Below are 14892 nucleotides of genomic sequence, written 5' to 3' on the forward strand. Positions count from 1 at the left end.
GGGAAAGAGGTGAGGACAGAGAGCTCACACTGCTGTGCCCCTGCCTGTTTGTCTAGGTCTCTGTGCTGCATGTCTGTCCTTCCTGGGCTTCTCCTTTGCAGGAGAGACCTTGGCAGCTTTGCAACCAGGAGCGTCAGAGGGTTGAGGCTGGGCCTGACCCAGGGTGCTTTCTGCCTGTGTCTGTGTTTCCCTAGGCCAGGGGTCAGAAATCAAAATGCACACAGGTTAGACTCATGCAGCTTAGGACAGGGAGGAAGGACCTAAGAAGTGGTATATCCAGGGTGCCCCAAAGTCAAGGGTGTGTACCACTGAGGCTGCCCAGTGATTTCAGGTATATGTGGGCACCACTTAAAACAGCATTAGTTTACACAGTGAGAGAACTCTTTCCTTCTTAATTCTCTTTCAATACTCTGGCTCCATCGGGGGAAAGGCTCTGCTGGGTGCTAGCCTGTCTTCAACATCTCTCTGCCACTTTGTAATCTCCCTCTTTATCAAAGAGAAAGCAAATCTCAGGCTCAGATCTCTTTCAGGCAGGAGAATGGTACAAGGATTATGTAACTTTCTTTCATTTTCGCAGGCCTTATTATTAGAACTTTATTCATTGTACTGATTGTTCATTAATGATTATGTCAATAAGTTTTATTTTAAAATAAATCTATAGCTGGGCACGGTGGCTCACGCATGTAATCCCAGCACGGTGGGAGGCTGAGGCGGGCAGATCACTTGAGGTCAGGAGTTCGAGACCACCCTGGCCAATATGATGAAACCCCATCTCTACTAAAAATACAAAAATTAGTTGACCATGGTGGTGAGTGCCTGTAATCCCTGCTACTAGGGAGGCTGAGGCTGCAGTGAGCCAACATTGCACCACTGCACTCCAGCCTGGGCGACAGAACAAGATTCAGTCTTCACAAAAAAACAAAAAACAAAAAACCTATAGAAATTAGTAAAGTGAATCAATTCAGGAAAATCCTTTTTTTTTTTTCTTTGACTGAGTCTCACTCTATTGCCCAGGCTGAAGTGCAGTGGCACGATCTTGGCTCACTGCAACCTCCACCTCCCAGGTTCAAGCAATTCTCCTGCCTCAGCCTCCTGAGTAGCTGGGATCACAGGTGCCCGCCACCACACCCAGCTAATTTTTGTATTTTTAGTAGAGACGGGATTTCACCATGTTGGCCAGTCTGGTCTCAAGCTCCTGACCTCAGGTGATCTGCCTGCCTCAGCTTCCCAAAGTGCTGGGATTAGAGGCATGAGCCACCAAGCCCGCCCCAGGAAATACTTTAATGAAGTGCGTACAGTGGCACTTGTGAATGGTAAAAATAACAAAGAAGCTACTTCAGTGACTGAAGTAGGATCTGGTCCAGCTCTTCATCATACAGAGGGGAAACTGAGGCTCAGAGGGAAGTGACTTGTCTAAAGGAATCCAGGAAGCCGGTGGCAGAACCTAGACCTGACTCACCCCAGTGCCCTTTCCCATCCCTGTAGCACCTGCTGCATCTGCACGTTAGCAAACCCCCACTGAGACTGACACTCCTCTCCTGGTTTGCACCCTCTCTCACTGAACTTTATAGAGTACAGAGGCAAAGGACACCCTCCAAAAAGCTGTGAAGAAGAACACAACATCTTCCTTTAATAAATCAAATGAATTCTCCAAGGCTAGCAAGGAAGATTGAATTCTCGGCCAGGTGTAGTGGCTCATGTCTGTAATCCCAGCACTTTGGGAGGTCGAGGTGGGAGGATCACCCGAGCTCAGAAGTTCAAGACCAAGTCTGGCCAACATGGTGAAACCCCATCTCAACTAAAAATACAAAAATCAGCCAGGTGTGGTGGTGCACACCTGTAATCTCAGCTACTCGGGAGGCTGAGGCGCAAGAATCACTTGAACCTGGGAGGCAGAGGTTTCAGAGAGCCAAGATCATGCCACTGCACTCCAGCCTGGGAGACAAAACAAGACTCCACCTAAAAAAAAAAAAATTGAATTTTCATGCAAGGAGAGGTGACTGGACCCCATATGTCCCTGTCACCCTGGAGCTCCCTCACTGATCATGGTAGCTATCATCCTACAGTCTGTCCTCTGGGGGCACCGGTCCCCCAGTGTGAACTTAAAATCCCCACCATGCAGGGACCAGGTTAAGGCCCAACTGTAAAGGCTCAGGGATGGCAAAATGGAAATAATCACAGAGAGGAAGCCATGCAGCTCTTGGCCTGCATCTATGCAGCGGGCCCCATCTTAGTGCTGGCCCCCAGACTCCAGGCTTAAACATCTGCTCACCTCCAAGGCAGAACCCACAAGAGCAGACCCAGAGTAACTGCTCACTCCCAACCAAGTTCCACCTCCTAGAGCCCTATTTTTTCCTGTTGAGGACTTGATTCTGTCTCCCACCCTATGCACAAGGGTAGATATTGGAAGCTGCCTATCTTTTCAAAAGACACCACATCAGGTGGCATTTCTTTACAAATACCTTCTAGGACTCCAGTCCTTGCTGACTGCAGCAAGGCCCAGTGCCCCCAGCAATGCTAAGCTCTGTTTGTCCCTCCTGGGATTGTTCTAGATTGTTCTAACCCAGTCTCACTTGGAAACTGACTTCTTTTTTTTTTTTAAATTTTATCTATCTATTATCTATCTATCGATCTATCTATCGATCTATCGATCTATCTATCTATCTATCTACCTACCTACCTACCTACCAACCAGGTTATGAGACTGGCTATTTTTCGTATTTTTTGTAGAGACAGGGTTTCACCTTGTTGCCCAGGCTGGTCTTGAACTCCTGGGCTCACGCAATCCACCTGCCTTGGTCTCCTAAACTGTTGGAATTACAGGAGTGAGCCATGGCTCCCAGCCGAAACTGACTTCTTTTAGATTCCCCTGCATTTTTTCAGGAATTAGCCCAGCTTGGGACAAGTCAGATTGCTTCTCTGGACCTGAGTTTGCATGTCTGTGGAATGGATACATTGGTCTTATATGCCACCAGCCCTGAATGTTGTCAGGGACACTGACAGAGCCCTCCTCAGATTCTACAGTTGGGCTGCTGGGTGACCTCTGACCTCTGAGGTCACTTCCAAGTCTGTGGTGCTGAAACTCTACATTCTGTATGTCTGAGAGCCCAAATTCTAAGTCTGTTATTCTACGGTGCCTAAGACTTGGTGATTTTAAGTCCTTTATCCAAAGCCTGGGTGTAGCGTGCTTCTGATATTTGGGGATGGGTGCTATTGGATATTTTCTGCAATCTTGAAAAATAAAAAATACATTTTACATTTTTCAGGAAATAAGTGGCTCACAAACCTGGCTTGGTACCAGGATCAAGGGGTAGGGAAGGAGAAGGGATATTTTTAATGTTAGAGGTTCTTGAACTGGGCTCTCTAAGGGTGGGGTTGGGGAAGCTGTGTTTTAAGTCAGCACCTCCCATGATTCAGACCTATATTCGGGCTACACAAAGGGAAGGGCTCCTCTCATATCTATATCTCAGGCCTGAGATATAGATCACCACTGTCCGACCCCTCCCTGGGTCATTGTCTTTCTATGCTTTCATTTTCTATCTTGAGGAAAACATCAAGTTTCTAGAATTAATATAGTAATACTAATGGTGATGCCCCATGTTTCAAGCGGTGGAAGCTGATGTCAGGGACTTTGTCGGCCCTATCATGATTCCAAGAGCTATGCATCTCTCCCTAACATTGGAAAGCCCCATGACCTCACCCCATGACCTCACCCCCAGAACGGTATCAATACCGTTCTTATCATTTCAAGATTCTAAGATTCTACAGTTCTCATATTCCCCCAAGTTTCCGCAATTCTGTATATCTATAGTAGAAGTGGCTAACAGGCCCACGGGCTATGAATTGTAGATATGTTTCACTTGGCTTGCACAATGTTTTAAATTTGAATTAGATGCCAATAATAAAAAACGAAGAGTTTTCATATAAAAATTCAGATTTCCAGATTCTCCTGAAAAACCAGGCATGTCAACACCGGTCTCACTCACATAGCAACCACCAGGGAAGGTGTGTGCAGGATACCCACTTTAGGTGGGACAAGACATTCTATTCGCCACAGTCCCCATCACTCCCTATCGCCTCCCTGACCCAGAGGCAAAAGGTCAGTTGTCATTTAGCATCTTATACCCGGCTCAGCCCCCATTGTTTATGTGCCTGCCTGGTACCTGGGGAGATCCGGATTTGAGACTCTGCTCAGAGCTCATCTGGTTCTGTAATCCTCTAGGCTTATTCAATGTGGCTAATAGTCATGATTCTAACATTCCATTTTCCCTTGTTTGATGAACTCTGCATGTCTGAACTCCACTGTATCTAAGCTGGGATGTGATGTCCCCATCATCTAGAAGTTCTACCTTGATGCCAGGTAGCTGAGCCCTGCCACAGAGGCCCCCTCCCTACAAATGGGGCAGACAGGGTGCTTCCATTGAGAGGGCTGCTGGGAGTGGAGGAAGTGAAGAAAATGAGACAGGAGGCCCCCGGTTGCATCTCCTCTGCCCCTCCCATCCCCGTCTCCAGTGTGGTCCCGGAACAGCAAGCCTGTGCACACCACCATCCTGAATCCCCACATCCACCTGATGGGCGACGAGTCAGCCTGCATCGCCTACATCCGCATCACGCAGTACCTGGACGCCGGCGGCATCCCACGCACCGCCCAGTCGGAGGAGACCCGCGTCTGGCACCGCCGGGACGGCAAATGGCAGATCGTCCACTTCCACAGATCTGGGGCGCCCTCCGTCCTGCCCCAGTAAGAATCCCTCCTTCCCACCTCCCAGGGTAACGTAAAGGATGGGAGTGTTGCCCTGGAGGGGGTTACATCGGGGAAGCTGCTGCCTTCAGCTCTGAAAGGCTGCAGAGTGGAGTGGGAAGATCCTGAAAAGGGGGTGCAAGGCCTGCAGGTCTGAGGGAAGAGCTGGGCAGGAGCCACAGGGGACCGCTTGGACTCCATCTAAAGCGGCAGAGTGGGTGGGTTGCCCAAGCAGGAAATACCATGCCCTGAGAAGCACCCCATGTGTGTCTTACAGCTGAGGGACCAGGCCAGGGTCACTGCGTTGCTGTGCCGCAGAGATCCACTCTGTCCGTGGAATGGAGCTGCTGGTTCTCCCAGGTGGATTTTGCTGGAATTCTCCCATCTCATCACCCCACCACCATCACTTCTGTACCTGCATCAAGAAAACTTGCTTGTTCACAAAAGTCATCGCAACTTCAGAGCGAATGGCCACATCTCCCCACCTCTCACCCCCACCCTCTCTCCTGCCAGGCTGGGGCTTCCTCAGGCATGGGTGCCCACAGCACTGGCCCCCTCTCCCCAGCCTCGGCTGCTGTCCGCCTGGCCTGTCTTGGGCTGTAGGCTAGAATGCCCGGGCTGTGTGCCCACTAGTGGCTAGGGAGAAGGAGGGGTGGCATGGTGAGGAAGGCAGCATCTGTCCATCCCTCTCCCAGACCTCTCCTATTCCAGCGTCCCCGGGGAAGGGCAGATGACACTCCCTTCCCCCTAAGCCAACCGCCCTGAAGGAGCGGGGAGAAGAGCATATGCCAGGAGCCTCCTGCCTCAAAGTGCTCCCCTAAGTCTTCTCTCTCCTGTGCTGACCTCAGGGTGGTCTGACCCTTCCCTCAGTGTGGGGGACGTGGCCCTCTCAGGTGCCCCTACTTGCTTTCTGCTTCCTTCTGGTGAAGTCCACCTCCAACATTAACCCGCGCACCCCGCCCCACCGTTAACCCTGGAGAATTCCAGCTTCGTCATATCTCAGAGAGGGAATCTAATTGTTTTTGGGGGGCAAACGAAAGCAACGTTTAGGTATCACTTCTACTTGGACCGCATGCCTTTTTATAGCCAAATTTCTGTGTATTTCGTAAATGGATTTCGCGTTAATGGATATTTATGTAATAACTAAACTTCTCAGATTATTGTGAGAAGGGTCAGGTTGGAAGGGGTGTAGGAAGAGGGGTGAGGGGTAGTTTTTTTTCTGTTCTAGTTTTTTTTTTTTTTTTGTCATCTCTGAGGTGGACCTTGTCACCTGTGGTTATTGGGGCCGAGGCAGACTCAGCTCCGGGGAGAAGGGCCTCTCTGCCATTTTGGTCCCAAGGTGTACTGACACAGGCATTCCTTTTGGGACTGTGGAAGCATCAGATGCCAGCACTGACTCAGGAACAGCAAGTCAGGGCAGAGAGGAGGAAGGAGGCTGTCAGGATGGAAATATCTGGACTTTTCTTTGCTTCCCTCCCAAACTGGGGTCTTCACTACTGAACTTCCCGGGATTTCATCTCACCATATCAGTGTGCCACCCCCAGTGCCCCCACCCACCTCTGGGGGCCCGTGAGCATGTGTCTCCATTGCCTCTCTCCCCTTGACGTCTGATGACCACAGCAGAGCACTGGGAATTTCTACTCTTCACGCCTCATCCTGCAGCCTCGGGTTAGCATTCTCCCTTTCTTTTCCTCTTTCCCTCTTTCCCTGGGATTGACTCTGAGTGGAATACCTTGGCACATCCACTAGGATCTACTGTCTGCACTGTTTTCTTTGCATGACTTTATATGCAGTAAGTATGTTGAAAACAAACGAAAAGAAGAAAACACTCAACAAAACCAATCTACATGTTTTGGACTTAAAAAAAAATAGAGGTTGTATTCTCAGTGTCCGACTCGGAATTATGTTGCTGCCTCTCTGTGCTTTTGGCCTCTGTGTGGCCGTGTTTTGCCAGCATGAGATACCGTCCCCTCTGGAGGATTTTAGGGGAGGAAAAGCCACGTCCCCAGGGATTGGAGGAGGCTCCGGTACCCTCGACCCTCCTGGGTGTTGGTTGGAGCAGAACTGGTGAGGATGTTTGATCTAATACTTTCTGAGCTCTCCCCGATCACCAGCTGTCTGCTGGATTCTTTTCTCAAGTCCTGCTGCCCAGGTCCAGGTGAGACAGGCAGCACCAGGTCTGCAGGCCAGGAGAGATGCTGCCCAGGCCTCCTGGTTTCCAAGCTGGCCCATCACTGGCCTCTGTCCTTGGCAGAGACCTTGCTGCCCAGGCCCAGGTCGGGCTGTTGGCCTGCCCCGGGCCCAGAGGGCTTCCCAGTAAGGCCCAGTGATCCCATTATCCCAGGGGCAAACCACCTGTCCCCCTTGTGAGCTGCCGGTTCCCTACAGCCATCCCCAGTCAAGGGTGAGGGTGTGGCCTTCACCAGGGGCTGCTGCAATTACAGAGCAAAGTCTGAGCTATTCCTCAGCCTCAGTTTCCTCATTGGTTAAAAGGGTTCTTTGTTCCCATCCAACCGATGAAGGAGCAAACGTCTGGCGATGTGAAGCCTAATTTACCTGCAGGAACTGGCAGGGATAGTCACTGGCTGGACTCCTGTTTACTTCTAGACCTGGTCAGGCTCCATCCCCTCCCCCACCTGCCCCTGATTCCCCTCTTCAGTGCCTGTCAACTGCTTTTCAGCAGTGGACTGCAGGGGAAAGAGCAGTTATTTGGGGTGAGTAGGCTTCAATTCCCAGCTCTGACCAGACTTGCTGTGTGACCTTGGGCAAGTTCCTTCCCCTCTCTGGAGCTTGGTTTCCCCACCAGAGGAAACTGAGCTGGAGGAGCCCGAGGTCCTGCCTTTTATTGGCTGACACACCTCCTGTCCACTGTGTCCCTCTCCAAGTGCCAGAGAAGTGGAGGCACATCGCTACCCCAGGCTGAGATGGCCCCACTGTGAAGGCCACACCTATGGGTGGGTAGCCACCTGGTGCCACCACAGGGCACCAGGGATGATCCTGATGCGGCAGGCAGGGAAGACTCGCAGAAAAATCTGCCCAGAGCCCACCCTCACCAGATAAACTCTGTGCTCCTCCAAAACTTCCTTTAGATGCAAAAAAAAAAAAAAAAAAAATCCAAACCCAAGTCAAACCCTTGGCTCCAGCATGCAAACACGTTTACAGGAAGGTATTCTCCTGGGTTTGTGCCCACCATGGTGTGAATCCTGACCCAGGGCCTCCTGTCTCCCTTCAAAGGGAGACCCTTTTGGGGGATGAGTTTGCCAGACTCCCCGTGCTGGTTTCTTTGTTACTATTTGTTTGGGGTTTTGTTTTAGTTCTTTTTTTTTTTTTCTTTTCTTTTCTTTTTTAAAAATATGTGGCTGTGAACTTGAATGACCACTGCTCAAACTTTCTGCTATTGGCGGGGGTGGGATGGGAAGAAGGGGCGTCTGTTTTATTCTTGGTGTTTTCAGTGCAATAAATAGCTACAAACTTCTGTGCACTCTGTGTGTCCCTGTCTTGGTCAAGCCCCTGAGCTGGGAGGTTTTTGTTCGTTTCCAGTTCTAGATCTGCCCCATGGCAAAATAAAAGTCCTGGTCTTCATTCTGATTGGACCAACTCTGGTCACATGCTCAAGGCTGAACCAGTCACTGTGGGATTATGCCTGGACCACGTGCCCCACCTATAGTGCTCCACCTGTAGAGCCAGGGATGGAGTTAGCTTTCTCCCAGGTACAGGGGGTACCCTCAACAAGAGCAAAGGGGTGGCTATCGGTTGCTGAGCAGCCAAGAGTTAAAGTCTCCCTCGGGCCTTGGGGCAAGGTTCTTCTCCTCTGGGCCTCAGTTTCCCTGTACAATGTGGAGGTTATTCCACAAGTCCCCCACCCATTCTCCTCCCTCAGCCCAGCCTCACAGACAAGTGCCCAGGACTCACCACGCCAGAGAGTGCTTTAAAGAATAGGGAAGGGGAGGAAGGGTTTTTTTTTTTTTCCTGAGACAGAGTCTTGCTCTTGCTCTGTTGCTCAGGCTGGAGTGCAATGGCGTGATCTCAGCTCACCACAACCTCCGTCTCCCGGCTCCAAGCAATTCTCCTGCCTCAGCCTCCTGAGTAGCTGGGATTAAAGGCGTGCACCACCACACCTGGCTAATTTTTGTATCTTTAGTAAAGATGGGGTTTGATCATATTGGTTAGGCTGGTCTTGAACTCCTGACCTCGTGATCCACCCACCTCAGCCTTCCAAAGTGCTGGGATTACAGGTGTGAGCCACCGCGCCTGGCAGAGGAAGGGTCTCTTTACCCATAAACATATGTCTGGACCTAGTGCCTGGGACACTTTGGTCCTTGGAGCCTGAGCTGCTGGCCTCTGGCAGGGCAGAGCCAAAGTGGATGCAGAGGCTTTGGCCACCTTCAGGGCACGGAAGAGTGACCAACCTTCCCAGCTACCTATGTGAGATTTTCAGTGCTCAAACCAGGACAGCATCAGGCCAACCAGACAAGCTGGTCACTCATCCATTGCCCAGAGACCTGGATGCCACGGAGCCAAGGAAAGGTGCCCATCGGAGCCCACAGTTCCCTCTAGACCATACCCCAGGTGCCTGGGACTCCAGAATCCCTGCACCAGCTGCTTTCCAGGTCTATTCTCACTGCTGGTGTGTGGAATGGCCAGGGGCAGTGTCTGTGGGGAGTGTGCATCTTGCACACAGGGGAGGACCTTCACAGTGACAGCACAGGCCAAGGCTGAGAAAGCAAGAGAGGCTTGGGGGCTTCCATTTGCCACCTTTGCCTCGGTGTCCTCAAGGGTTAGTGCCAGTCATCCTCCCAGCCCTGCCTTCACTTGCCCCAGTGGCTCCTGGGCCCTGCAGAAAGCCTTAAGGGCTTGGGTGGCCATTGTGTCCCTTCACCAGCAGATGGCAGCACAGGAGCAGGTTTCAGGCAGTCCTTGGCCCCCAGCATGTCTATCATGCCCTGTGAGATATCCTTTACCTCTCAAAAAGTACTGACTCCACTTAAAACACTATTATTATCTCACAGGAGAATGATGCTCTACAGTTCACAAAGTGCTTTCACAACACCTCTTGTCCTAGTTACAACAGTCCTATTTTGAAGATGCAAAAAATGAGACTCAAAGGCAAAGAGATTTCTTGCAAGACTCTGACCAGTACTCACCCCAGCCTTCGAACTCAGAGCACGGTGCTCTGTTCCCTCCAGGGGCCTCCCCTGCCCTGGTCTGTGCTGCCCTGTCCCTGGTCTCTGGACAGCCAGCAAGGAGTGACTGGAATTCTTAGGACCTCCTTCCCTTTTGACACTCTGTCCCCTTCCAGCTACTTCCTTCTCTCTCGGTTGTCTACACCCACAGTCTCATACTCCAAAAGGCACTGCAGAGGGCCGTTTCCCCCGCATTTTCCCACTGAGTGCACTGCAACACCTTCTCACCCTTCAGGACATGGTTCCAGCATCTTCTCTGGGAAGTTCCCCCACTCTCCCCAGCCTCCCTCATACCATGGGCTAGGTCCCTCCATGGACTTCCACAATCTGCTCCACCTTCCTCACCACAGATCTCTGGTTTGAAGTCACCTAAGCAAGTTTCTGCAGAACTGTGTGCTCCTTGGAGGCAGGACAGCATCTTGTCCATGCTCCGGATGCACACAGCAGATACTGTCATTCTTGCATAGAGGAGACCCCCGGCAGATGTGCCCCTGGAATGCAGGAGTGGAGCTGTGCGGGCATGAGTATTCTACCCAGCCAGAAATAACAACGGTTAACACTGGGAACTGACCAAGTGCCAGGCATGCCCACCTCTTTTATAGGTACTCTCTCAATCCTTAGCACACCCCTCCACTGAGGGCACTACTATTCTCTTTATTCCATGAATAAGAAGACTGTGTGCCCAGAGGGAAGGAACCCGCCCAAGATGGCCCAAGGCACGAGGGAGGGAGGTGAGATTGAGGCTCTCAGCTGAGGTGAACACCTGCCTTCCACACCTGCTTCCCTGGGGCATGCCATGGCTGGGCTGGGCTCCAAGGAGGGCTCAGAGATGAGCTAGACCTGTCTCATGACTCCTGTCCCCCAGGAATCTCTGATGCCATTCCAGACAGCAAGAGACATGCAGAGAGCAAGAACTCAAGGAAGGCTGGGATGGGGGCTGGATCTGGAGGTGCAAAGTGTGCAGAGCCCAGAGGAAGGAGAAAGAGAGATGGTGACCGGGCTGGAGAAAGCTTCATGGGGTGCTCGATGGGATGGAGGCAGGGAGAGTGTGGAGGCCAGAGCAAAGGCTGGGAGCCCAGAACTGTGGCGGCAGGGTGAGCAGAACAGACCTGGGGGGAGGCCGTGGGGGCCAGAGGTGTCTAAGGGCTGAGTAAGCCCCAAATCTGCCATGATGTGGTGCCTTCTCAGCGCATGGATAGGCCCCAGCAGTGGAAATGGCCTTTCCCAGGCCTGGGTTGTGGTAAATCTTTCAGGAAACATCCCCTAGCAGGTGCTGGGGGTGTGCATAAGGCAAGGTGGGGCAGGTCCAGTCCTGTGGAAATGCCCTCTGCTTGTCCTTCCTCCTGGGACCAGCCTCGCCCTCCCTTCTCCACCCAGGGCTACCAACGTCTCACAGGCCGCTTCCCTCAGTACACCCTGGCCCAGCCATTCCTTCCCAGACCCAGGGCCTCAACTGGAGGTGGAGGGAGCAGGGGCGGGGGACGATTCCTTCCTTCCAAGAGAAAAGGGAGGACTGTCAGCATCCTCTCCCAAAGTGACCTTGGAGGAGTCACATCCCCTCTCTGGGCCTCAGTTTCCTCATATTGCAATGACAGTGAACCTGTGGGCTCCATATGTGAGAACTGAGCTGGCTGCCGCAGATTCACCAGGGAGTTTGCTAAACATACAGAGGTTTTGGGCCCCACCCTCAGAGAATAAGAGCCATTCTTCTGGGCAGGGGTCCAGGCAGCTGTAGTTTTAGTAAACGCCCAGGTTTGAGAATTTGCATGGAGCATCCCCTTCCCCTCCCCCCATTGTCCCCACCCCATTTCCACAGTCACGATGGCAGTCTGAAGATGCAGTTATCAGGGAGCCCCACCCCAGGCTTCCCACTTCCCTGTCCTCCCCTGACTCAGCTAGATCAATATTGACCATAGGCCCCTCCCCTGCCTCTAAGCCCTGCCACCCTAAGCCCCAAAGCTCTCTGAGACCCTGACCTTGGATCAGCAGAGTCAAGGTCAAGCCAGGCTTGGGACTGTGATGATTTTATCGCTGTGCCCACGCTCACCCTGTATCCCCCTACTCCTCGTGATTGGGCAGGGCATTTGGCTCACTGGAGAAACCTTCAGGGCTCTGAATCCTTAAACTTATACTGCAGGAGAAACGAGACTTCCTTCCCACCAGGCAGAGCCAATCCCAATCCATCTCTGAAGGGGGTGCTGCTCCCCGCCCTAGCTCCCGTGGTGTGGTCCCTAGCAGAAGGCTGCATGGAGTGGGTGGGTGCAGATAGCTCCCCTTTGCTCACCTCCCTCCACCGAAGCACCTCTGCAGAGCCCTCTGCCCTTGTTCAACCCATTTGCTTTACAAATGCGGACACTGAGGCCGGATCTTCAGGGCACACAGATGGTGCTGGCAAGCCTGGGCCTCCAGCTTAGCCTGTCCCTGGCTCCAGGCATGCCATCTCCCAGCCTCCTTCTCCCCAAGCTGGTTGGAGGTGGGAGCTGAGCCTCAGTTTCCTTATCTGTACAAGGGAGAGCTGGTTAATGAGATGCATCCCATCTAGAGGGTTCCTGCATGCCACATTTTGTGCTAAGCACTTTGATCACATTTTAAAAATATGTATTGAGCATCTAATTTATCTCATTTAATCCCCCACAAAGGGAAAGCTATTCTCCCCTTTTCACATCTGAGAACACTGCAGTTCAGAGAGGTGAAGCAGCAGATTCAGAGGGACCGTGGAGCCAGAGTTCCACTCTGACCAGCAGATAACTAAGGCCTCCTTGGCTTCTACTGCCCACGGTTTTCTTTTCTTTTTAGAGAAGAGTTCTTACCCTGTCACTCAAGAGATCCTCCCAGCTGGGTAAGGTGGCTTAAACCTGTAATCTTAACACTTTGGAGGCTGAGACAGGAAGATTGCTTGAGCCTAGGAGTTCCAGACCAGCCTGGACAACAAAGTGAAACCCTGTCTCTATAAAAAGAGTAAAAAAATAGCTGGGCATGGTGGTGTACGCCTGTGATCCTAGCTACTAGGGAGACTGAGGTGGGAGGATTGCTTGAGCCTGGCAGGTCAAGGCTGCAGTGAGCTGTGATTGTGCCATTGCACTCCAGTCTGGGTGATAGGAGAACCTGTCTCAAAAAAACTCCACAAAACAACAACAACAACAACAAAAATCCTCCCGCCTCAGCCTCCTGAGTAGCTGAGACTACAGACACAAACCACTAAGCCTGGCTTCTAAAAAATGTAGAGATGAGGTCTTGGTACATTGCCCAAGCTAGTCTCGAACTCTTGGCCTCAAGTAGTCCTATGGCCTCAGCCTCCTGAGCAGCTGGGATTACAGGCACCAGCCACCAAACCTGGCTCCCTGGCTGCAGTTTTCTGGGGTTGCTGCTCATAGAGCCTATGGACTTCAGCAGGAAAAGGCTTTCTTTCCCAAAACAAGAAGTGATTCTGAATGGAGGTGCTGAAAAAAGCCTCCCTGCGGCCAGAGGGGGCGGGCTGCTGCTCTGTCCTTGGGGAGAAGGCCAGGGCAGCAGGAAGTCAGACGGAGACAGAGCAGGCGGAACTGTTGGCCAAGGATCCGCAGACGGGCAGCCAGCCCCGGACGCCCTTCCAGGGCAGGACCAGCTTCAGCGAGGACTCAGGCCCCAGAGGGAGTGGCCTGGAGCTCAAAAAACCAAACTTTCCATGAGCCACCAGCAAAAAATGAGTTTGGAGGAGCCTGTCTACGTCAGACCCCAGGGCTCAGCAACTAAGGGTCACGTGGGATCCTGTGGGGCCTGCGACTGTCTTAACTCTTTGCTGGATATCCCCAGAGCCACCCAAGAACTGTGTTCAGTTTGATGCTTCATGGTACAAAGCTGTGAACCAGCCTTGTGGAGTCATTGTGGCGACTGAGAGATGAGGAGAGTCCAATCGCTGTCCTGAAGGATTTGGTAGCGGGACAGAGGCGGTAGACACAAGTGTGTTCCTCCAATCAATAAATGTGTATCACACGCCCACCAAGCCCATGGGTGATGCTGCTACGAGGTAGGAGTTGTCATTACTCATATTTTACAGGTAAAAGAATGAGAGCTTAGAGAGGTTAAGTGACTTCCCCAAGACCACAGAGCCAGGCAGGAGCAGGGCTGGGAATAAATCCAGGTTAGTGTGGCTGAGCAGCCTGAGGCCTCTGCACCATGCCCTTCTGCGGCCCCAAAGCACTCTGGGGTCCAAGGAGAGTCTTCACTACATGGAAACAAAATGCATTGTCTCAAAAGGACGTGAGTGCTCTGGGCAGGCAGGGCTGGGCTGTCAGGACTCACCAGATGTAGGACTGAGTCAGACCCCCTGAAGATTCTAGGCGTCCACATCTGGTTGGGGAATTGAGGAAGGCTTACAGGGGAGGGCATATTTAGGAGGGACTTAAAGGATGGCCAGGATCCCAACGGGTGGGCGGGAAGACACTGGATCAAGGTGGAAGGCCCTGCCTAAGCCAAAGATGGAAGGCAGGACAGCGTTGGCCTGCTCAGAAGCATGAGCTGGGCTGGGGTGATGGATGGGAACAGAGAGCTCAAGGCCCACTGAGGACCGAACTCTCAGGTAACCAGTGTGACCCCTGGAGACTGTTGACCCTTACTTGGCCTCGGGAATATGGCTGACCTAATGGTGTGGGTAGGAGCCCCTGCCCCTCCACTGCCTTCCCTCCTTCCCTGCCACAGAGACCACACGTTGGCAGTGGCTGCGGACGGCCAGGCTTCTCATCTCAGCATTTCCTGGTGCCCAAGGGCACCCTCTAACAAGCCTCAGAACAAGAATGAAGGGCCCGGGGCACCCTACCCCACACTCCAGCCAGGCACATACAATGCCTCCCAAGGCTCCACACCAGCCTCCCAAGTTCAGATGGACACACAGATCAGATGAGACAGGACATTAGAGGACTGAGTGAGGGTGGAGAGTCCTGGGGCCTGGCCTCAGCTCCAGAACATTCTCTCCATGGGACCTGGGTAACC

General features: G+C 52.3%; 1 protein-coding gene across 1 annotated transcript in view; it reads left to right on the top strand.

Moving 5' to 3' along the window:
• Positions 1-8128, top strand: part of CAMK2A (calcium/calmodulin dependent protein kinase II alpha) — a 69862-nt gene extending 61734 nt beyond the window's left edge. Inside the window, exons 17-18 of the mRNA XM_008014977.3 lie at positions 4513-4741; positions 5019-8128. Coding sequence (XP_008013168.2) covers positions 4513-4741; positions 5019-5022 — 233 coding nt within the window. The 3' untranslated portion in view covers positions 5023-8128. The remainder of the gene's footprint in view (positions 1-4512; positions 4742-5018) is intronic.
• Positions 8129-14892: the final 6764 nt, after the last annotated feature.

Source organism: Chlorocebus sabaeus, chromosome 23, assembly GCF_047675955.1.
Source record: "Chlorocebus sabaeus isolate Y175 chromosome 23, mChlSab1.0.hap1, whole genome shotgun sequence".
In the NCBI taxonomy this organism is placed as follows: Eukaryota; Metazoa; Chordata; class Mammalia; order Primates; family Cercopithecidae; genus Chlorocebus; species Chlorocebus sabaeus.